This window comes from Harpia harpyja, chromosome 7 (genome assembly GCF_026419915.1).
Source record: "Harpia harpyja isolate bHarHar1 chromosome 7, bHarHar1 primary haplotype, whole genome shotgun sequence".
Lineage (NCBI taxonomy): Eukaryota > Metazoa > Chordata > Aves > Accipitriformes > Accipitridae > Harpia > Harpia harpyja.
Window position 1 is genome coordinate 37,840,532 of NC_068946.1, and position 23,938 is coordinate 37,864,469.

General features: G+C 36.6%; 1 protein-coding gene across 4 annotated transcripts in view; it reads left to right on the forward strand.

Annotated features, from left to right (window-relative positions):
- KCNH7 (potassium voltage-gated channel subfamily H member 7) overlaps nucleotides 1-23,938 on the forward strand; it is a 242,856-nt gene that overhangs the window by 161,999 nt on the left and 56,919 nt on the right. For 2 of the 4 annotated variants that reach the window (XM_052793092.1, XM_052793096.1), the window contains 2 exons: nucleotides 4,383-4,406; nucleotides 7,692-7,906. In XM_052793092.1, coding sequence (XP_052649052.1) covers nucleotides 4,383-4,406; nucleotides 7,692-7,906 — 239 coding nt within the window. Of the gene's footprint in view, nucleotides 1-3,850; nucleotides 3,872-4,382; nucleotides 4,407-7,691; nucleotides 7,907-23,938 lie in introns of all 4 variants that reach the window. The other 2 variants (XM_052793093.1, XM_052793094.1) reach the window with 2 other exon arrangements.

The window sequence follows — 23,938 nt, forward strand, 5'->3', positions numbered from 1 at the left end:
CAGTTTATTTTTCTTAAATCTGTAATGTGTACATTGTATATTCACTGATCCAACGCTGAGACATGCTTTTTCTCTCACACTGGGGAAAATATCCTCAGCAACTCCATTGGAATGCTTTGTGTAATGCTTAGTGAAATACTTAGTGAAATGCTTAGTGTAAAATTCATGTAAGTGTGATTTTCTCTTTGTGTTAGTATATTCTTGCAACCAGCAAAATTTACAAAGAAGTTTTTTCTGTCTTCTTTTTCTACTGTCTCTCCTAATTACACAAAGTCATGGAGTATAGTCCATGATTTCTTGTTGCAGACAGGGAGTTTAAGAACTTGGGAAACAGCTTAGCAAACAGAGGTTTGAAAGCCCTGTGAATGGAGCGGCACCTTTGAAACTGGCTTTCGCAGAAAACTGCCACATATGTAATGCTTTTGCAGCTACTGATGGTCTAATGACTTGAATTGCATACTTTTTATTCAAGCCTGATGACAAGGAATGTATGGGGAATATTTTAAGATTTCAAACACATATGTCATGGAAGACTGTGTACAGATTCATAAATTAGCAAGAAAATGAATTTTCATTTTCAGTGATTGCCTGTTTTTCTCCTATTTATTGACCACAAGCGTAAAATTCCTTTAAGTTCTCCTGCCTTTTGGAAGGTCCACATTGAGTGCTCTTTGCTTCTGTACATCTCCTAAATATAAGTCTGAATGCTCCTCTGCCAGCCAGATTAACTCCTAGAATAGAAGAACTAATTATTCCTTCCAGTTACTCTTCCTGTATTGAATATAATGGGTAAATACTTCTTTTCTCATCTCTGTTTCTTTTGGACTCTGATTTTTTCAGTTCAAATGAACCTGAAAATTCAATTAATTCCATCCTAAACCATACCATTTTGCTATATTTCATGTTCACATTCAAGCCAAGATTTCAAAATCAGGATGTGGAGGCAAAAATCTTCAAGGTTGAACCTTGGCATGTCTTTTGGACCATTGCATAAGCTTCATCTTGGTTTCAACTTCCCTAGATATTTAAACTAACCTTTCAAATAAAACATATTTAAAGATATCTGTTTTGTCAATTTCTATTTTTGGAACTTATTTTCATTAAAGCACTTCCCAATTGGTCATTCTTTATATAGTTATATGATGAAAATGTGTAAAAATCAATTTAAATATTAAGTGTCTTTGGTTATGGTGGTACAAAGCTCATGCAGAAATTGCCACATAATTTAATTCTTGCTGCTTGGAGGAGCAAAAATTTCTAGCTCCATTTCACTGAATAATAATTTTCAAATGTTAAATACTAAGGAAAATAAATTTTACTATGAGGACTCAAGAATCCATTTGAATTCCTATGGCCTTTCACGTGACGTGATCATTTACAGTGTAAATAGATAAAACACCGCCACTCTGATTTCACTCTGCATAAGCTACAAAATAGTAGAGGATCTGGCCCTAAGTTTAGGTCTTACATACGCATTCTAAAAAAGTACAGCAGAACAGAGGATGGCTCTCAGAATTGCAGTAGAATTAGTAACCATTCTTGATGCCATCTGCTTCCAAGCATATTAGAATTTGGCACCTTAAGCTGAAAAGATGTTTAAATTTAGCCAGCAAGTCCTGCTTGCCTTACTCAACAGTGAGCCATAAAACCCTATTGTTGCTATCAAATTATCCATGCAAGTTAGGTAACCAGGGCTCAGCCTAAATCATCTTCTCTGGACTCACAGATTCTGAGCAGAAGCTATAGATACTGTACTGGAGAATGTAAAGCCCTAAGTAAAAGTAAAGTACAATAAGTAAAAATTTAAAAAGTAAACTAGAGTCCCAACAGCCTAAATTATTACCCAAGGAAGCATAAGGTTTAATATATTTCCCATTCTATTTTTATTTTGTTTATTGATCCTAATAATTCTGAATTTTGCTGAATCCATTGAAAACTACTACTCTGTCTGAAAATGCAGTTCTGAATTCAGATTTAATTTTTTTCCACCTCTTCCAGTTCAAATAATATTATTGAATCAGCATAACAGAATTCTGACAGAAGAGAATAGCATTCTTTAGCTCAATACTAACTACAGTAATTCACCCGTGGTCAAAGTTTTTTTTTTTTTGAAGATAACACAATTGGGAATATAAATTATTTCATGCATTAAATTAATTTATGTAGCCTAGTTGTCCATCATTTTAAAATTATCATAGCTGTGGCCATTATATCCTGAAAAGTATTACAGTAAAAATGAAAATTTAGGATTTTAAATTCATTTGAGTGTACTCGATTAAATGCCATTCTAAATTTGCCTATTTGACAGCAAGAGCAGCAGGGCAGGAACTGTGTCTTCCACCCACCACCCAAACTCCAGCAAAGTCCTTCTCACCTGAAACACCAGCAATCCAGATTTTGCAAGCAGGTACAGGTTCACAGGGACTCTTCGGAAATGTTATTTTCTTCAGAAAGTGACCTCAGTAACATCCCTGCAGTCTTCTGAAAAAACAACAGGCTTTTGAGCCTAACTCAGCCTACAAAACGTGCATTACTGCTACAGATGCCTGGCACAGAAAGGCGTCAGGCTGAGAGGAACTAAATGCTCTCCCACACTCGTGGTCCAGAGGGCCCAGTTCGACGTCCCGTGCTCCCCAGTCCTCAGAAAGCTGAGGAAAAGACAGAGAGGCAGCAGGTGTGACATGATGCCACAGACGAGGCCCAACGTCACCTCCATCTCCCCTCACAGGAGAAGGCCATAGCCTTTCTCCAGGGCAGGGCTGAAGAGGGCGCTCTGCAGGGAGAGGGCTGGTGCTGGGCCAGACAGGGGCACAGCCGCCTCAGCCCTCAGAGGTGGCCTGTCAGCGGGGGACAACTGCAGGTGAATATCAGTTTGAGCCCAAAGCACCTCTGAAAGCTGGTAAGCTGGTCATGGTGGCCGGCAGCGCACAAGGGTAGGGCCGCATCCTGCACCTGGCCCCTTGCTCCCTGTCAGCCCCCAGGGCCCTCGCCCACCCTCATACCTGCTCCAAGCTGCTGCAGCTGAGCAGGGGACATGACACAAAGGGAGGGCAGCCTGTGGGTCATGTTGTACACCCATGAATAGGGGTGGCGTCTACTTATCCACCTGTGTGGCTTCCTTAAAATAATATTAAGTAATAATAATAAAAACAATAATAATAATAACAACAACAATGATAATATTCTCCCTGAAGAGGTTCGATGTGATGAGAGGATTCAGGGCTGGGTGTGCCTGTGAGGGCAGAGAGCTTTACTACTGTTGCCTTGCGGAAAGGCACCTAAGAGCTGAAGAAAGGTTCAAGGTATATCTTTCTCCTCAGTGTTTCTCCAGTATTTACTCAGAAAGGCGCTGTTCAGTTTGCTGCCACGGTAAAAACTTTTCCTCCTGTGAGTCCTGGGCAGGTGCTGGGCCTGGGCATCTGTGTAGGGCTGCCTGCGCAGCCCCACACCCCGTGCAGCCAGCCAGCCTGTGCTGCCAGCCACAGCTGTGGGTGCCTCAGCCTCACTTAATTATGTGTGAGTAATTACCCCTTCCCGGGTTAGCACTTTTAACCTCCAACCCAGCACCAGACTTGTGGAGAAACAATTTTATCGCGTCACTGTTAAGGCAAGTTAGCTAGAGCCAGTCCTACTACCTGCTGATCTACTGCAAACAGTTTTAGATTCTCTCTCAATTGTCAAAGTGACTTCAACGTGACTGAAAGTCTACATAATATAATCAAGGATGTGCAAAAATGTTTCAGTTCAAACCACATACATATTTTGAAGCAATATTTTCTGCTTTTTCTGATGTAGATTTTAGTTGTCTTTTTTCTCTTTTTTTCTTCACTTTTATTATGCTGAAAACCAGATAATGGTCGCAATGTCAAAGGTAAAGTATATGTCTAGACTGTGCCTTCCAGTGTTTCAAACAGCCACACTTTTTGGCATGTTACTTTGCCTGCTGTATGAAATGTTCAAATGCAACATTCTCATGCTGAGCTCTCTAGGGCCAGGTGCATTACTTATATTTGTTAAACATGTAGTTATTCCCTTAACTATTGTGTCAAAGCACTAACTACCAATCCCTGGAAAAAGTGAAGGCATAGTTAAATAGTCATTTGACTTAATTATCTGTTAATTCAAAAAAGGAAAGGAGGGAGATAGAACATATCATATTTATTTAACTCAGTGCTGTTGTCCTTAAGCAGGCAAAATTTCTATTGAAGCTACCAGGAGTTTTACCTGTGAAAGGACATATAATCAGGCGGGGCCACTAACAAACAATCTATTGTTATAAGGTGCTTAGTTTTCAGTTAACTATCTCAAAAATAAAATAATTGATAATCAGGAGCCTTATGGAAGTATCTTCACTTATTCCTCTTTTGTCTCCTTAAAACTAGTTTCACGTTCCTGGATGGCGGGGGGTATGGTTTCAAGCTTCCTGTAGTATTAAAATGTGCATGAATGAACTTTGTTGCCAACTTCATGTTTATATAATATTTAGTGCAGTTACAAAATTGTTTGTATTCACCAGCACTGAGCTGCATCTTTTGGAACCAATTTGAACATAGTTCTTAAGTGACTTCCTGCATTTCTAGAAAACAATTACTAAAGCATTCAGTTTAATTGCAATATTTGTAGCTATGTCTGAAAACTGGTTTGTGACTTCATGCATGATGCAAAAAGTGTGTGTACCTGGTAAAGTCTTCTCTCTAAACTGCATGCAGTGCATGACGTAGATTCTGTAAAGCAATTCATGGACTATGAAATCATTGCATTTGCTTCATGTGTATGTTGGCAAAATCCTGGGGGAAAAAATGCAGTCTCTGTACTGTAAAACAACTTTTATAAATGTATTTACTGCTGGTGAAAAATGATGGATTGACAGCTCAGGAGAGTGAAATCATTTCTCAATGCATTGTGTAAGCAGGGACAATGGGATCCTACCATAAAAATGGGGAGCTCAAACTTAACCTTAAAGAATCTCCTTTGTAGGGTAGGCAGAAGCATGTCATTATCCCTGCATATTCAATTCTTGGCCACTCTCCTGAAACTGTCAGTCAGGGTGCCAATTAGTGTCAATTGTGATTGTGATTTGTTAATGGCCCTCTTTTTCTGCTTCCTGCTATGAGAGTATAGCAAAGGTCCACTAGTTGTCAAGTATCAGCTCAATTGCTGCCAGCCTGGGCTGTACTTAAGCTAGTGATGAGTTTCAATTAACCATTATCAATGAGGTACATATATACTTTTCACCACTTTCTAAAGCTAAAGAAGGTGGATTAAAAAAGCAAGGTTTTATTCTCATGTGCAATTCACTTAAGTCTAATATCAAACGCTAGGGCATGAGTCTTAGGTAGTGAAGGAGAGAGTAATTCCCTTTGGAAAAGAAGCAATAAAAGATTTAAATCCCAGAAAGCAAAATTTCAATGCAATTTAAGCACCTATAAAGTTGCTATTAAAAAAAACAATGTCTACTATCTAATCATAGATTTGCCTAAGCTCCCTTAGTTTCCTCTTACCTTTGAGTTCCTTAGGTATCCAGAATCTTGTTCATCTGACAAGTGGCCCCAACTTGACACCCCATTCATGTCTAAGACTACTCAGTATTCAAAAACTATTAATTGCTACAACTATGTAGGGACGTAGAGTTGAAAAACTGCAGTCTGACCATATGTACGTAGCACACACCAGTCAGATTAGCCACTTCACTGATTTGTGAGGAGATTGTGAGCCCTGATTTATTTTGAACACCACTTTTTAGTAGACTCATGTAGATGATGTGAAAGATAGATTCAGGTCCTACCTGCGCCAAAAGGTGTTCAAGAACGATATTCCAATTCCTTGGTAGTATCCTCAGTACCAGGCTTTTTAGCATTCCTTGTGGGAGAAAGGTAGTGCTTTCTTCCTTTTTCCAGTGAAGCTGTTCCACAAAGAATATACTAGGTTCATTGGTCTAGGGAGAAAAAGAAGGACTGATTTTGTAGTTTAGTGGTTAGAGCACTCACCCACAAATTTTTGTTTATCTTACATCAAATGATCTTTGGACAAAATACAGAAAGTCTTGAGAGCAGAACCACCGGATTGATCTCTCCCAGGGGAGCACCTGAACTGTTAGTCTAGAGCATCGTGCCTTCCCTTGTTATCTTGAATTCCTTTCTGCACAGTGGCACAATTTGAAACGGAGTAGTAGAGGATTTCTATCTCTGGCCCAGGTTAACGTATAATTAGCGTGAATTTAGGAGGTAGAAAGCGTGTCTATAAATCCAATCCTTTTAAGCTAAGAAAGCAAATTAAAAGTCTGGTTCTTCAGCAAGCATTTTAAGCCAGGTGTGAGGGAAGACCAGCCCTCACTTAAAAAATTCTACCAAAAAAACCCAATTCAGCACTGCCTGAAGCATTTCCCGACAGCTGTCTTCAAGCAGCTGGTTGTTTGAATTTCACTGGTTCACACATTGCAAATACAATCCAGCTCTTCCACTGTTGACTCTGCAATTTACCCCATAGGCCTAATCTTGTCCCACTGGCTGTTCCTGAATCATAGCATCCATTCTTGTTTCCTTCCCTGGAAGACAAAAAAAAAACCCAAAAGCAGTAGAAAAAAAAAATCACCTTGTTGCCCATATTAGAATTGGGATGCAATAAGGTTCTCATGTGGATCTGAGAAATACCCTTCGATCCCACACTTTAGATACATTGTTACTGACTGCAGGACCTGGATTTTTTCTTAAATTCATAACTGGCTGGATCTAGCTCTCACTGTCTAAATGTCTTTATAGTTCTTTTTTCCAGTATTCTCAAGAGCAAATTTTCCTTACTATGAATATTTTTGGCTTCTGGAACAACTTTATGATGACAGTACAAAACAAGTGTACTGATCAGTTATATTGCTTTCTTGTTGTACACGGAACTCTGTCCAATATTAAAAAGAATAATTATAATGGATATGTACCTCATGAAGTATACAAACTCCATATTTTTTATCTATCATGATGCACTGAAGTAGTATAGGATGTTTCAGTGTATATTAAATACATCATTAATATTCTACATATGGGTATCCCTGTTGTTTTCAATATTTTGTTGGTAACGACAATGGAAGAAATATATTTTGTGAGTTTGTGATACTCCAAAATTAAAGGCTTTTAGGGCAGTGTTAGGTTAATATTTCCATTGATTAAGTATGGAGTTACTTGATGAGTCAACAGGGGTACAGCAGGGGTCTACTCAATTTTCCAGTTTACCAAAAAGCGATTTTGAACTATCATGTAAGCATGAGCAAAAGTATGAATGTGAAAATAGAGCCTTTGCTCAGTCCAGACACTCTTATACAATCTTGTGTCCTATTTTGGCTTCTATAAACAAATGAGAATACAGTCTTTACATTCAGCCAGAATTATAATGAAGCATACCAGCATACCCAGTAGCATGAAAACATGTAAGGGTGGATGCATTATGTACCTTGCAATCCATTGATTTTATAAAAAAATATTGGGGGCTATATGAAAGGTAATTTCATATTTACATACAACACTACATTTGATTCTCATTAGCAAGAGTTATTTTTAAAATGTAGATAATTTTTACTATTAACAAATAGTATAGTGAAAAACAGTTTTTAACTACCCTTTTAACATATCCCACTTAAACATTAATGATAACTTATTTCTCTGCATTCATCAAATACTAAATACGTGTTCTGATTTTTTCAGGGCCTTTTAATCATATCAAGTCAAGTCTGTTGGGATCCACATCGGATTCAAATCTCAACAAATACAGTACAATCAACAAAATTCCTCAACTCACACTGAACTTTTCAGATATCAAAAGTGAAAAAAAATCTTCATCTCCTCCTTCTTCGGAGAAAGCAATTATTGCACCTAAGGTGAAAGACCGAACGCACAATGTAACAGAGAAGGTTACCCAGGTAAGGTAATAGCCATTATTTTAGTTCCTTTTCAGTTTTGTGGAGCCAATTATCAGTGTATTCAGTAAATTCTTACTATTTTCATGAATGATTTGTATATCTCCAAGACAATTTGAAGGGTTTGAGCCATTACTTATTGTACCTCCAATTCAGTTGCACAAGGTAGTTTACAACATTAGATGATACTGCTAACAAACAAAACTTTTCAGGTCTCTATTTTTCAATGGAAAAAAGCTGTAGTATGCATCAAGTGCCCCAAACAAGTCCACTAATTTCAGTGATTACTGTTAGTCATAAATGTTAGTTTCATTCTTTTTTCTTTTTCTCAGCTTTATAAATTGCTGATTAGTGCAAGGCGCAACATGATAACAACTGGTAGGTGATTGCGCCACTGGTATAAGTATTACAGTTATGTCTTGTAATTTGTGTTCCAGTTCTTTGGCTTTTCATAATGCTTTTTCCTGCAGGTATCTTTTCTATATCTGTACATCAAAAAGGCTGTCAAAATGAAAAGCAGATACCTTTGGACTGGATGTATGATATATTCTGTCATATTTGGACATGAGGCATATAACTGAAACAAAACAAAACGATTCAAGATAGCATATTTTTTCACTCTAAGACAGATACAGTGCCCTCTGAAGGCAACAGTTTTCAGCTAAATTCAGTATTATTATTACATTTGTGTTGTAATGTCATGTGGAAATTGGCGAGGACAGGCCATCGATGTGCAACATACTGAAAAAAAAATATTAAGACATGACAGTATCCCAAATAACTTTAATAGTCTTAGTAAGCAGCGGGTTGGCCCTTAAATGCCCATCCACTGACAGACTGAAAGAGGTTAGAAGTGCTTTGTATTAGAATGCAGATATAGATTCTATAAGGAAGATCTTGCCAAGACTAGCTTTTGACTTACTGCTTACCTACCTGCCTTCCATAGACCAGACAGCAGCTTCTCCACTTTGGTACTATGCCAGATATTGTCCATGTTCCTACTCCCTTCAACGGATATAAAAAAGGAATGTATTGTACACCCTCCAGGAGAAATAGAGATAAAAGTTCTATCAGTTCTATCTTGAGATCAGGTAGTGCCTAAAAAGAAATTGGATTTTTATCTTTCATATATTTGTCTTTGATAGCTAACTTGAATCTGCAACCATTGTACTTTCTTCCCTGGTCAGTTGTGAAAGATTTAATCTCTTCCAGATCCATTTTGATAGGCTTTAAATTATTCATAGTAGTTATACATAGAAAACTTTTCATAGATAATATGGCAAAAAGTCAAGTTACATTAAAAAGACTAATTTTTATAAGTTATGTAAGCATAAGTCAAGTTTGATTGTTTTTTTCAAAATTCTGACTGGCTAATTAGTGCCAGAGTGCCAAGTTTCTATGTCTTAATGACACTGTCGCGGGGGGGGGGCGGAGTTTATTGCCCAAACAACTTAGATATTATGAAAAGGTCCAATAGAAATGGCTTGGATCAGAAAAACCTTCCAGGAACACTGATACTAAACAAAATTCAAAATTAAATTTGAAATGTTCTATAAAATCTTTACACTTCACAAAAGGCTTCCAATTTAATTTGACACTGCTTTATGTCCTTTTCTAGAACTATCTCAACCAATGTGCAGAGGTACAATTTGTGTAGCAAACTTTCATAATATAGCATTCATGATAATTGGAAAGAATTCCCCACAGCTGTTCCTTTTATTATATTCAGTTATCAATGTTTTTAGTTGCTACTGCAGCTTAAACTCTAGGATTAAGTACAGAGAGAAACTCCTAGGAGGTATATATAAATGTAGGTTTACTAAATTCGATAGCCAAAAATCTAGTTAGCTAGTTATTCATTAATTAGATTAGAAATAGACATTTAGAAGAAAGTGGCTAGTTTTAGTCCTGTTTATGTTTCTAATCCCCAGTGATTTCAATATGTTTTGTAAGAGTCAGCACTTTGAAGGTTCCACTGCATGTCTGCCTGTAAATCTCTTTGTAAAACTTTTCACAGGCCCGAAGATCCATTCTGTATCTGCAGAATAGTGCAAAAGTGGGTTTGGAAGGTTTGAGCACAGCGTTGAGAATAGAATATGGCAGAAACATCAGATGAGATAATTAGGATACGCTCATGCTGGCACAGTCCTCTGATATGTAAATCTGTGAAACAGCATCAAAAATGTACAGAGGGCAATATGAACTATTTAATCTATGGGACAATATCAGTAAAAGAGCAAATGAGTATAAAATGGCCATGGTAAGTTAAAAGGTCGCCCTTAATCAGAGTAGTGACATTCTGAAATAGTCTTCTAATAAAAGAAGGTAGGGCAAGAATTCTAAATGTCATTAGACAGAGCCTGAGAAATGTAGTAAAGGGATAGATAACACGATGTGCTTTTCTGGGATTGCAGGACTTGGTGACATGGAAGGCCACCTCCAGTCACATATTGCACCATTCAAACATCCATCTCTCTCTTTGTACTCCTTATTGTGTATCTCTCTCCTTTTCCTTTCCTCAGCTTTGCTGAGAAATTTGGTCCTGCTGCTATAACCTGACATTTCCACTACAGTGACTCCTCTCACTGTGCAACTCAAAATATAGAGACATGCACTCTGGTATGCACCACACTAAGGTATCAGTGAGCCTCACAGCTGGATCACTGCGCTCTGGATTCTCTCTCATGCATCAATAATATCAACCTGAGTATCAGCATCACAGGACACAAGAACAAGTTCTTCTTTCCAGAGATAACAGCTGTATGACTTATATCATATCTGCAAGCTGGAGAAGTAATTTAGGTAGTGAAGACAGTGAAAAAGGAGGGGATGGCACATAACTACCTTCACAAGGTAGAGGAAGAATAATGAATAAAATAAATGAGTCATGGCCATTGTGTTTAGAGGAAGTGATACACTTTCAGAAAGCATTGAAAGAGGATTGAGATGCTTTAGCAGTAAGATTTTAGTGGAATAAATTAGGAGCAGATGGGAGAATAAAGTTTAGAAAATTATTTCAGAAGGAACAGAAGATGTTGTGGGACAGTGGTTGATACTTCGAGTGAAAAATACAAACTTTGAAATGCAGGTGCAGAAAACAAGATTTCACTACAGAATTTAATAAATAAATAAATGCAATCCTCAGCATTTTACCTTTTAAGTAATACAGATAAATGAATCTCTTCAAAAAGAGGTAGGTTACAAATTCTACTGCAAAGACGCTTCCAATATTGTCTTACTACTTAACAGGAATGTTCAGGACATTATGTAGAGATTAAAGTTGCCTTAAGATATAGCTTCCAGTGAAGTGCTGCACATGTGCTGGTCCTGAATAAGTAGGTACCCTGATCTCTTGTCCTTTCACCTGGGTCTTCACTGTTCAAAACTCCTTGTGTAATGCAATGCGGAGTAGCATAACATCTTCTGGATGCCTGTTTCTGCATAACATTGACTTTTACTCAGAGGAATAGTCCGGTAGTAGCTGCCAGATAGTCCTTATTGAAAAACTGGCATTATCATATCCCAGTGTAGACATTTGTCACTAAAATTAAATTTATGTTTCCATTCCACTTTACTAAAAGTTGGGTTTTTTTAATGTTTCACATTATCATTCCTGGATGTGCTAAGCTAGACTCTCTTCTAGAAGAGTCTCAACTTACTTTTTTTCGTTATTCATTTCTTTTGACATTCTGTTCAAGGGGACAGTCCAATTTCTGCACTCTTTTGCACTGACAGGATCAGTTGGGATCCTGACACTGATTGTTAGAAAGAGACAAGTTTTCCCAGAGGCACAAAAAGTAGACTTCTATTAAAGAAAGCAGTGGGGCAAAAATTTTACATATATCCCTTAACATTTTGTAGGAATTTATAAAGGGGACTTCTGGCCTTAAAATTACAGCATGTAGAGGTGCAACAGTAAGTGATTTTACCATTTGTTTAAATACTGATTTATTGTAAAGCTTCTTACACATCCAGTTCCCACTGATGTATGGCTCCAAAGCTGTGAACTCGGTTGTGAACAGACTCAGAGCAGCATGAAGATTAGAATAGTCAGTACCTATGCTTATTTTCAAAGAGTGAATTCCTAAATACCCATAGATTAACACTGGAAACAAACAATAGCTGGCCCAGTTAATAAACTTATAAATTACTGGTCTCTTTATTGTGTTGTTTAAGAAAAATTGTTTTGTGGTCTGTGATCATTAATGTTCAGAGATTATTGATCCCCTTGAAATTCGTCAGTCTGTTGAGATATAGCATGTGGTTGAAAGACTTAATATGTATCTGTTTATGATTTGTCTCAATAGCTGACTTATAGGAAGGTAAAATTCTATGATCTTTAAACTTCTTGAAATAACACTTTTCAAAACAGTTTCATCATTCACCCACCTGTAGGAAATATATATACCCAAACTGGTTATATGGCTGATCAAACAATAAATATATACCTTGACAGGCTACACGGTTGATTGGAAGATTGTAATCTGATTTGCAGACATGCTGAACAGCCACAGCTCTTCTGAAAGTAGAGTTCTCAGTGAAGGGGGGGGTGGTCATAGATGAAGTGATAGACCTTGTAGTTTCACTGCGTGTTTCTGTAATCTGGCCAGACTCTATTCTGCCAGCCCCAAAAGACTAAGAAATAAGTAACAATATCCCCCAAGGCCAGTCTCAGCTGTTGATATAAAAAGAACCATTACATGATCATGACTTCAAACTGACCTTCAGGTTTTCAGGCTAAAAGAAGACTAGTAGCATCTAGGACAGAGAGGGGCAATATAAGACCTAAAAATAAACCAAATTATTGATCTATACATTTTCAGCAGTCTGATTCAGCTGACACACTGTGCTGTTTACAACATCATGCAATAACACACACACAAACAAGATTTCAGGGCTGTTCATTTTGGAACACAAGCTGACATAAAGCAGAAAATTCTGAACTAAGGGGAAAAAATTTTGATATGTCTTCCAATTACACAGCAAGGCATATATATAATAATGAATTCGGAGGGTAAGCAGAGCCAAAATTGCCTAGTTACTGTATGGGAAGTTTAAATTAAATTATTAGTTTCTGCTGAAGTGAGAATCATCTTTTTTCTATTATTTGCTATTCCTGTTCTCAATGATCAATTGACCTAGTTTATACAGGAATTTATTCCCTTTGTTTACAATTATACTTAGCACCCTCATGCAATAAAATTTCACCTTGTATTGTCATTATATAATTAGGCTTTGTAATTACTATAGATGTAATTATAGAAATAGTATAAAAGTGTGCAATTTCATTATCATTTAGAAGGTGTGACACACTGTGTTTGAAAAGAAGAAAAGTAGAGAACATCATGGTGATGGCAAAACCAATAAAAATACCCCAGTCTCAGGGTAGTAATTTATACCTGTGCAAAGATGTCACCAAAACTGGAGAGCAGGCTCTTTTGCACCAGAGCAAGTAGCTATACAAAGTGCACAGAAGCAGAAAATAAAGCCCACTGTTTTGATCAGTTTCAGAAGAAAACATAGCATTTTCGTTGGAATTACTTGCTATTGCATCAAGTAATAAAATGGCCAATATAGTTACAGATTCACAGCAACTGTGAAAGATAAAATATTCCTTCCTTCCAGTAGAGCCTCTTCTCTTTGTGACAGATGAATAGGCTAAGGCATCTGAAATGCTGCAGTGTTTTGAGAAGATTTTACAACATATGGTAGAAATGGAGCAGTCAGAAAGCCCAGCTGCTTTGAAGCATATAACCTGGATGCATCCTTAATTAGTCCATGTCCTTCCCCCAAGATCTACTCTTCTGAAAAAGGGATTGCCTGATTTTGCTGCGTTGGGAAAAAGTATCCAGTATCTTCTATGAATTACACTTCTGAGTAATCAACATTTTGTGTCATCTCTTTGTTGTTACTGCCTTGAATCAGATACTCTGTGATATGTTCTGTGATGCTAACATGGAATGGAGCATATAATTTTTTTTAATACTAGATCATTTTCCAAAGCAACATTCTTCTTTTGATGCTAATAAGTGGGGAAGATAGGTGGGCATAGGATTTCAGACTGCATTGTAGTTTGTTCTGAAAATAATGAATTTGATGAATATGTTGAGGGTGTAAGAACTAATGCCCTACAAAGCAAGTAAAACTGATCAAAGTCAAGGTGTAGACAGCACTTAGGCAAACCTCATTTCTCTAGACTAGAGCTCTAAACCTCCAAACTCCCACTTCATGGTGGATTGACCTTGGGAGTTTCTAAACTTGGTAGGTTACTCAGTTGAAAACAACAGTTTCGACACCCACCAGAAATGTCCCACCATGAACTGCAGGAAGTCAAGCCCCTGCTTAGTCCCTGTCAAGCCCCTCTGGGATCCAGAGAACTGGCAGAGTCCTCTGATCCACTTGGCATGCACAGCCTGAAATAATACCTTTCACACGTGCAGTTAGAGTTGCCTTAAAACAGCCATGAAAGGAGTCACAGTCTCTCTTTCATGTAACCTTAGAACCATAAAAAAATGTAGTGTGGAAAAGACCTCTAGAGGCCATCTAGCCCAATCTCCTAGTCAAGGCAGCGTAACTTCAAAGTTAGATCAGAGTCAGGTGGTTACCATGTTAACTCAGGAAACAGTTTCTATGTTTAGGCCAGCATAAGCATATACTTTCCCAGAGAAAATCACCTAGCAATAGACAGCAATAGCAGCTGGTGTGCAGAAAGAAGGAGGGAAGAGGGCAGAAAGCTGTGGATCTCATGGGCCAGAAAGAGCTGGCATTTTACAAGGAACATTGCTGGTGTAGCTAACATTTATGGTACTCGCTTAGAAAGAGGCAGTCCTGGGTTGTAGTCCCAGAGTATTTTGTCTGTTACTTATCTTATATAAAAGACCATCTGATAAAAAATCCACAGAAATAACCCTGGGCACCAGGGCCTCAGACTCAGGACTCCCTCCCTCCCTCCCTGAGTGCCCTTACCCTCAACTGACCTGCATGCTGAAATCTGTTCTAGTGCCAGACACCTCACATGTAATGCACTGTAGTACCAATGTTGGATCTAGCCACAAAATGCCATAACCTGGACAATATTTAGCATTTACCTGAAATTACATATTCACGCCTATTAAGAGTCATTTTTGTCAGACAAAAAATACAGGTATGTTCAGCTAACAATTTAATATTAATTTCTTGCAATTAACTAGTTTCCCTTTTAGCATACTAGTAATACACAAAGTGAAAAACTGGTGAGTAATTTGAAAGATTAAATTTTTCAAGGAAATAGTTAAGTTCCCACACATTGCTAATGAGAGAAATTGATGAATAAACTAAATGTGAGAGCAGAATGTTCCTGCATTTTGCAGCTAATAAGGTGATGATATAACTGGTGATAATTATAAAGCAGTTATCTTCTACTACTTATTAGAAACCAGGTGACGTTAAGCATATAAAGGAGAAACAGCAGCAAGGCTATTACTCTTTTGGCCTGGGCAGGGGGGTAGGAGAGAGGCATGCGGATTGGTTAGTTTTGATGTATTGACAACTGAGGAAAATAATTTCTGGTTGGGGTTTGGGATTTTTTTCATAGGATTAGAAACAGTAAGAAGCAGCAAAGACCATTAAGCCCACTCAGCACAGTATGTTGTTTGATGAATTCTGAATGCCCTCAAAATTAATAAGCAAAATGAAAAGGTCATTCTTCTCATCTGTTATACGTCATGTGTTAGAACTTGAATAATGCTTTCAGCTTGTAACTGGTAACAGGATCAATAGAGAAGTGCATACCCAGAATAGTTCAGAGAGAACGCTTTTTTAAAAAAAAAAGGAGGAACACTCCTTAAATTATATTGAAATATTAATAAAAACCCAGTAAGGGAAAAATCAGAAAACAGCTGTAGGAATCAAAAATCAAAGGGTCATTGAATCCCAAATATTAAGTTTATGAGATTGTGTGCTAATCAGTGTCGTAACATGTAGTTGCAATGCATTTATTGAGCTTTATGGGTGGTATAGGTGACACTGAGCATAAAATTAATGAGCATAGCACAACAAAAATATCTAGAAAATAATTACTAATAGTGGCTATTTCTGGCCATCTAGAGAGTAGAAATATGCTATAAAATTCAAATATACCTGAAATAAAATACCTAAATTGCATGACTATTTAGTTGATATTCATAATACATAGAGAACTCAGAGTTTATTCTTCCTGATATCAGGGTGGCCTTGTATTAGATTTATATTAGATAAGTCTGTTTTTCTTTGACAGTTGAATAAATCTTTCATTGTAGCACATGGTGGAATTGTCTTTAAGGTACTTTAGGTGTATTTTCAAGCATAAATCTTTTATTCAGAGAATTGCCAATTTTACATTAAGGCAGCATCTTTTTAAATATGCAAATTGCATTAACTACTTTTCATTTAATATCTTGGAAGGTGGCATGAGAAGGTATGTCCAGCTCTGGACAGCCTGTTCGGAATACTGCTACTAATAAATGAGAAACATTTATTAAATGGGAAGAAAAGTTCATTTCACAGCTTTGCATTTTTTTCTAAGTATCTGTCTTCTTTGAAAATGTTCCACTTTCTAAATGAATTCTATTAATTATGGAGAAACCTACTCTCTTTTGAAACAAAAGAACTGCTGTATGGTATGGTCTCACATCTGTACCAATCTGTTCTGTTCAGAGAAGTTTAGTTTCACTGGGTTTGTAGGTGGGTTAACAATGGAAGACTATAACCGAAGGAGAGTAATACATTTTTCTGCAGCTTAGTCTGTAATGATGTTAGTTGCTGGGTTTGGAAGTGAGCAAGAAATCAGTGTCTGTGGCTCATGGTCATCCTGTATAACTTGTTAGAGGCCAGCTAATTTATTTTGATGAATTTTGTTAGGATAGCATGCAGACTGCAGCCTTCTTCCAGGTTTTCAAACAAAGCTTGAAAAATAAGTTTTGTATAGGATACTAATTTCCAGATATACTATGCTGTTTATTTTCTCTCTCATTTACACCTACAATATCAAGTAAGCTAAGGAAACTGCAACAGTGAATGACCCATTCAGCAGTTTACACAGTGTGATAAATTAGTCAATATATCTAGAAAACAAAGAGCATTAAGAATATTAAAGCTTGCAGTCAGACTTCTATCCTATGCATTTTTTCCACTGGATTGAGCTTTTGATGTCTGCAATCATACGTGTGATCAGCCATAGTACCAAAAAGATTCTCATATCTCCCTGGTTAAATCCATAAATAAAAGGTCCTGTTCTCTCCGGAGCATAAGCTTCATTTGGCATAACACAGGCAAGGGAGAGCTTCTCAAGGAGTTATTTTTGGCTCACGGATGCTGTGCTATCACAAATTTTGTTAGAGTACCAGAGTAGCTAGTGAAGAATCATCATGAAGGTCCTACCACAATTCCCCAAAACTAAAATACGTTTTTACATTGGCAACAAAGAAAAACGTCTAATGTAAGATCCAGCTACTGACTGAGGAAAAGCAAGTTTGTCTGCTCAGTTCTCCATGGTCACAACTCCACCCTTTTTCTCTGCCTAACCAGTATGAATTGAATGGATAGCTCTGGAAATCTGGATCGTGCTTTTATAGGTTGGTTTTGGTAGTGAAATGTGATCTGTGTCATCACATTTTGTATACATGTATATGCAATCTGTTGCAGCTCCCCTTGCCAAATGGCTTTTTGTTTGGAATGTTACTAACCAAATTTGGTAGAAGGTTGGGTAATGCACTAAATTTTCCTACAAGTGGTGTGAAGAGAGGAACCTGGGCAGAACACTAAGACTAAATGTCTCCTTTAAGTGAATGAGGTTGGCATATGCTCATTAGGCATAAACAGTGGAAAGCCACAGGGGAGATGGGCATTTCTAAATTAAGCTTTTCCCCAGCTATCAGAGCAGTTTCAATTCCAGTTCACACCTTTTTACACACTAAGGTGTCTAATTACAAAATGCAAATTTTCTAGAAACTGAAGTTTGCTTATTTTGCTGATTATGGAAAAAATATTTACCATGAAACTGAAGGTTAAACTTAAACATGAAGGTATGCATAAGGATCTTTTCTTCCTTTCTCCTTTACTCTTGACAGTTACGTCCAAGTACTGTAACTACAGAACCAAACTATGGATGCAGCTGCTTCATTTTCACTCCATGCACTTCAGATATTCTTACAGATTTTATGTTCTTCTTTAGCTGCATCAAAATGTTTGGCAGCTAGCAAACCAGTCTAAATGGATAATAATGAAAGATACGTTTGTCATAAATATTGTGAGAAAGACAAGATAACATCAACAAACACAAAATCTACTTTGTTCTTTTAGGTGACTAAAAACCACAGCAATAATTTAAGCCCTTATTACAAATGTGACCCTTGATGTTTTGTTGTCAGACATATAAATGACTGTTAACAGCTTAGTATTGCCAGAAGAGCAACGAATAACTCGCAAACTCTTTAGCATTTTGAAGGATAGCATTTTATGTCTTCTGAAATAACACCTCATAGTGAATTTTAAAAAGGGTTACACAACTTTTAATACATATTCTGGCATTAACATTTGCCATAAATAGTCAGTTGTCCTTCTTTGATAATCTGTATATCACTAATTTAAGATTTAAAGTACAGTAAAGCACACTCAATAAATCCGTATGCTTTTACGTATTGCTCTGATGATGCATTACCCACTAATATGAAAGTAATTACATACTGACTGGCAGGAGGAGGCTCCTGAGATATAAGATCTATAAGGCATTTCTTAATATTTTCATGGAAAATAACCGATGGAAAATGAACAATAAAAATACTTCCTCTCTTTTAATATCTATCTTCATGAGAAAAATGATAGGTTAGAGATAGTGAGTTTTCTAACTTATTACATGTATTCAAGTCTGGTGAAGCAATTTTGTTTGACAGTAACATCCACATAAATATTATTTCCATGAAACCTGTACAATTTTACTGAACAAACATGAAAAGAAGGCTGGTCTACTGCTTTAATGTCATGGCATACATAACTTTCCTTGACAATTTGAAGATTTGGGGTTACTGTGTATTTAAATATCTTTAGCTATATAGATTTACCCAGTTATTTGATAGTCATATGAAAATGTGGCATTTCATGGCCTTAGTCCTGTAAGGCGCTCCTCAGCACTCCCAGGAAGTCCCAAAGCTCTCAAATCCAAGTCAGACTTGAAAGTTTTCATCATCCCCAAGGAAGGATGTTACCCTATCAAATGGAGACTAATTGGACAACATTTCTTGAGGAATCTTTGTAAATCTTTAAAACCAAGAATAGTTTTGTAATTCTCTTCACATGGAGAGTCAAATTACTTGATAATAAGGGCTGCTTCTTTGCTTTGTATTGCAGTATTTGTCGAGTTTTCTGATGTGCTATTACATCTCTGGAGATTTCAGTGTTCGTGGATATCATTATATTTATATAGTGCAAGCACTAGTGAGAGTCCAGTAATTGTTCAGTACAGCCGCTATTATTTCAAGGCATCAACCCAATCACTGTATGCAGATGAGTCATGTCACTGTTGGATACATATACGGTGTGGGTGTGGGCTTCAGCCATGGGATCAGATCTTACATTTTTTCTCTGTTTCATCGTATGTTTTAGATGACATGCTATAAAATATTAGTGTTGCTTATCTAAACACCATTTTCATAAGTATAATGAAATGTATTTTAATGACAGCCCTAAATAGAAAATATGAAGAGAAAAAAGATATACAGAGAGATCATTTTTAATTCTAAAAATACTAAAATACAAATTTATGATACACAGAAGGAAAAACATGAAGTAAAAGATTTTCTGCTGTTCAGGCTAATCCTTATATATCTACCCCATTTTACAATTATACACTCTATTTCATGTATTTGTATCATTGTTTAAAAGTGTCTTCTAAAAGACCTTCCATTTCCAGCTCAAATGCAACTTGCTATCACAGTACCATTAACATTGAAGCTACAGAAGACTTAAAAGTTAAAACTTCAGCCAACAGGGACAGCAAAGAGCTGTGTAAAACCCTGTTGGCAGCATATTACTTGCTCAGTGTTGTTTCCCACAAGCCTTCCCAAGGCTGGAAGACAGCATTTCTCTCCTCTCTTGGAGGAAACAATTTGAAAACAGGTGTTTTGAGGTAGGCTTGAGGTGACAGTCCTCCAATCTGAAAAGGCTTGCAGCTTCAGCTACACAAATTGTACACATTACAGTGCAGGAAATTAAAGAGGAATCAGAGCACCAGAAAGCAGGCATGCAGGCAGAAAAATATTCACCTGTACCAGTGAATCCATATCGAAAACCTCAAAGACGGAATTGTAACTAAACTACCTAAGGCAGAGATAGAACAATTCGACCAACGTAACTTGAACAGTCATGACAGCAGTGTTACACGCATAGGTGCACAAGACCTTTTTTAATCAATGTCAGTCTATTCCTTGTGGATTTTCCAATACTAAATTAGTGATTTTTATGGCAATATATTAAAAGGTTATGTCCAGGTCTCGGTTAGATTTTTGTTTTTCTTAAATTTTAACACCACCAAACAGCATTAACGTTCAACTTCACTGCCATTTTTTGGACATTTATTATAAAAATTACTTAACACTAAATCAAATAGATTCTACATACCACTTTAAACTTACCAATTTTCTTCTCTTTTCACACTATCTCATTGCCTACCAATTGCAGCACCCCCAGAATGTTGATTTACTGAGTATCCAAAAACTCTTCCAATGTTTCTGCATTTCAGTTAGGTTGAGAATGCCACAAAGTCTGTCTTCAACCAACTCAAAAAAGCTTTATTTAGTGGCAGATTGAATTCTGGAACAAAAATGATTGAAATATGCTCAGATAAGCTTTGAGTTTTTCAGGTTCAGCCGTTAATAACAGAAGTGCTGTTTCAATGCCTACCTAAAATTACACTTAGTGAATATGTGGTCATAGTCAAAAAAAAAAAAAAAAAAAAATCTGTTATGCTATTTCTGGCCCTGCAAACAAAGAAATATTGAGCCCACTGTTTAAAGAAGAAGGTTTATATCCTCTTGTATCTAAAGTCCCAAATGGGAAACATATAGGACAGGTAAAGACAAGTTGTATTTTCACACAGCAGCAGATTTTCTTTAACAAAAGCTTGACTTAAAAAATATGGAGGCCATTAAAACACTGTGTTATAAGACCTCATGGGTATACTTCAAACTGTCTGATAGAAAAAGTTAAGTATCAGCATTATATACAAATTGTCACGCTACATAATTTTAAAGTGTTTAATACAGACAAAAGAATAAAACAAGAAGACAAGTACTAACATTCCCCACCATCAGTATTTCTTGGTTAAGAAGATGTTCTTTAATAGCTATCCTTTGAAAAACATGTAAAAATATCTTTTAGGTGTAAAAATGACTTTTAATGCTGATGTGTGAAAGCAATATATAATGCTGTGTTTGGAGGGCGCATGAAATCAAAAGCACTTTCAGTACTGGTGTAATCTTATTGGTTGTTCATGTCAGCATGAAGGAAGATGATCATCAAGATGACTGAAATATGAAAGAGCATTATAGTCTTCTGGGGAATTAGGTAATGCCTACCATCAGGGAGCAAATGTTGATTTAATTTCCATTTGCTCAGTAATGCTTGTGTAATATTTATTTTTAGGTCTTTTTAGATTCAGAGATCTCTTCAGGAGGTCCAGTCTATAGGGGTCTCACGGTAATGGTGTGAATAGAGAATAAAAGGGAAGAGATATCTTTGCTAGTTATAGCTTGGTAGCTTCAGTAGAACTAATACACAGGAGGAAAGAGAGTTCCACAAATCTAATGAAATCTCCGATGCAAAATCATATCCTCTTTTAAAGCTGAAGTAATACTCCTTCTTTTTTTGAACTGCGCTATCATTCGGATTTAAGGTCTATGGTCATGATAAAAAGGGGTAGTTGTTACGAGAATATGGCTTTAGCTTCACGTTTTTCATTTCTTTTGTTTTTCCAGTTTTTCCTGTTCAATACTGTTATTTGCCTTGTTAATAGATATGAAAATGAGTTCAAAACTACCTATTAAAAGGAGGACATTGTACTCATGATCTAAGGGGTTTTGGATGATATTGGCAGTGTTCATTCTGCACCATAAGCTGCATCATAGAGCAAACAGGAATAGTAACTTAGCTTTACTTGAACTTAGGAGACGCTACCTTCCTTGATTGCCTAGTCACCAACAATAAACTTGTACAGAGTTAAAAATGCTGCTGGAAGAAAATTTTTACTCCAAATAGCTTTTCATTTTTTGTGAAATTACTTTGAGGTCATTGAGATTAACCTAGCCTAATAATTTATGGAAACCTCCTATAAAAATGAGAAGGGTATGAATGTTCTCATGTCACCTCTTGTCTATGTTCCTTCAGAAAACAGAACATGCTTTACACTTCATTAATGTAGTCACCTTCCACTGTTAGACTCCAATAACGTGTATGGATGATTTTGGCTTTCTGACTCAACTTTGAAATGTATTTGAATTAGAAGTTCTGAAAAGTCAAAAGTTCTTCCGAACTCCTTCCTTTATTTTTTCACTGGCTACAATAATGTCTATAATAGAATTATCCTGGTTCCATTATCATCTTGTTTACATGTTCATGTAAATTTCAGAACTTGGCTGCTGAATACATTTTATACAATAAGAAATTTTAAAGGTTCTTCAATCTCTACTCATAATAAAGATATTCAAGTCTCTCAGCATACAAGAAGCTGACATGTTGCTAGATTTGCTGCAGCTTCCCTGACTTAAAGATGCAGGAGTTATCATCCATTCATCTGTCAGGGCTGTGCACCTAGCATTGGACTGAGCCCAGCAAGATATTGGCAAAATAATATTTTTTCAAGTCATATAGTATTTCCTAGAAATACATCATTTTAACGTTATATTTCAGTGAGTGGACTGGTAACATCTTTCATAGTTTTACGCAAGATGTTTTATGGGTGAGGTAAATGTTTAAGTCCCCAAGTAATTTGGGACTATATTTATAGTTTGAGCTTTATTAAATGTTTATGAAATTCTTTTAACATGAAAGGTGCTAAACAAGAGCTAACCTTGTTAGTACAAGCTTTACTTTAATTCATCTGTGGCAAAAGCAGCAGTGACAAAACAGTATTTAGTACTGAATATAACTACATCATTTAAATATACAGTTCATGAGACACGCTTTGTCATGAGACCTAGGAAAGTACCTTTCTGAAAAGCTAATTTATTACGCTTTGCCCCCATCAAACTTCTACATCTACCTTTTGCATAGATATCGTCAGTATCCATCTACCTTACAACTGTTGGGTTTTCCCCCACCATGTATACTTCTTATTTTGCAACCTTGCTCTTTGCTCAAATTTTCCAGACGCTCATTAATTTTGTCCATGATGAAAGATCTTACCTAGATTGTGAATATGCTACATATTGTTGTGTGAGTGTACATTAATCATGTATCTGCTGTCTGTTTGGAAATATACAGCACAAAAATATTGTGAATTCTTAGTGAAAGTGCAAAAGGTCCAATGCTTTCTGAATAACTTGCTTATAGCATCTGGTCCATGCAATCACAATATTCTCACAGAATGAGTTCAGCACTTCTTCAAAGAATTAGGCATGCTTTCTGGTTGTTCTCCATGATCATGTGCTTTACATAGCTCTACAGTTGCTTGAAGAGCCATCATCCAGCATATAATAACCCTACCCCACACTTGCTCTCATGCAGTGCTAGAATAGCTAGGAAACCATACTGTAAATCCATGCAGTGGTTTGACAGAAGTATTTCTTTAACAATTCATGGTGGTATTCATAACAGATGGCTTATCATTCATTATTTCTCTTATGATTTATTAATACATTATTATGCTTCTTTACTTTGTTTCTAGTTGTTTGGGTTTTGCTGTATGAATTTGCATTCTTTAATAAATTTATATTGAAAATGCCCCAGAACAAAACTTATGAATATACATGTGATACATAGCAATATGGGTCTCTCAGAGAACGCTGAGAAACTGTACAGTTTGTGTAA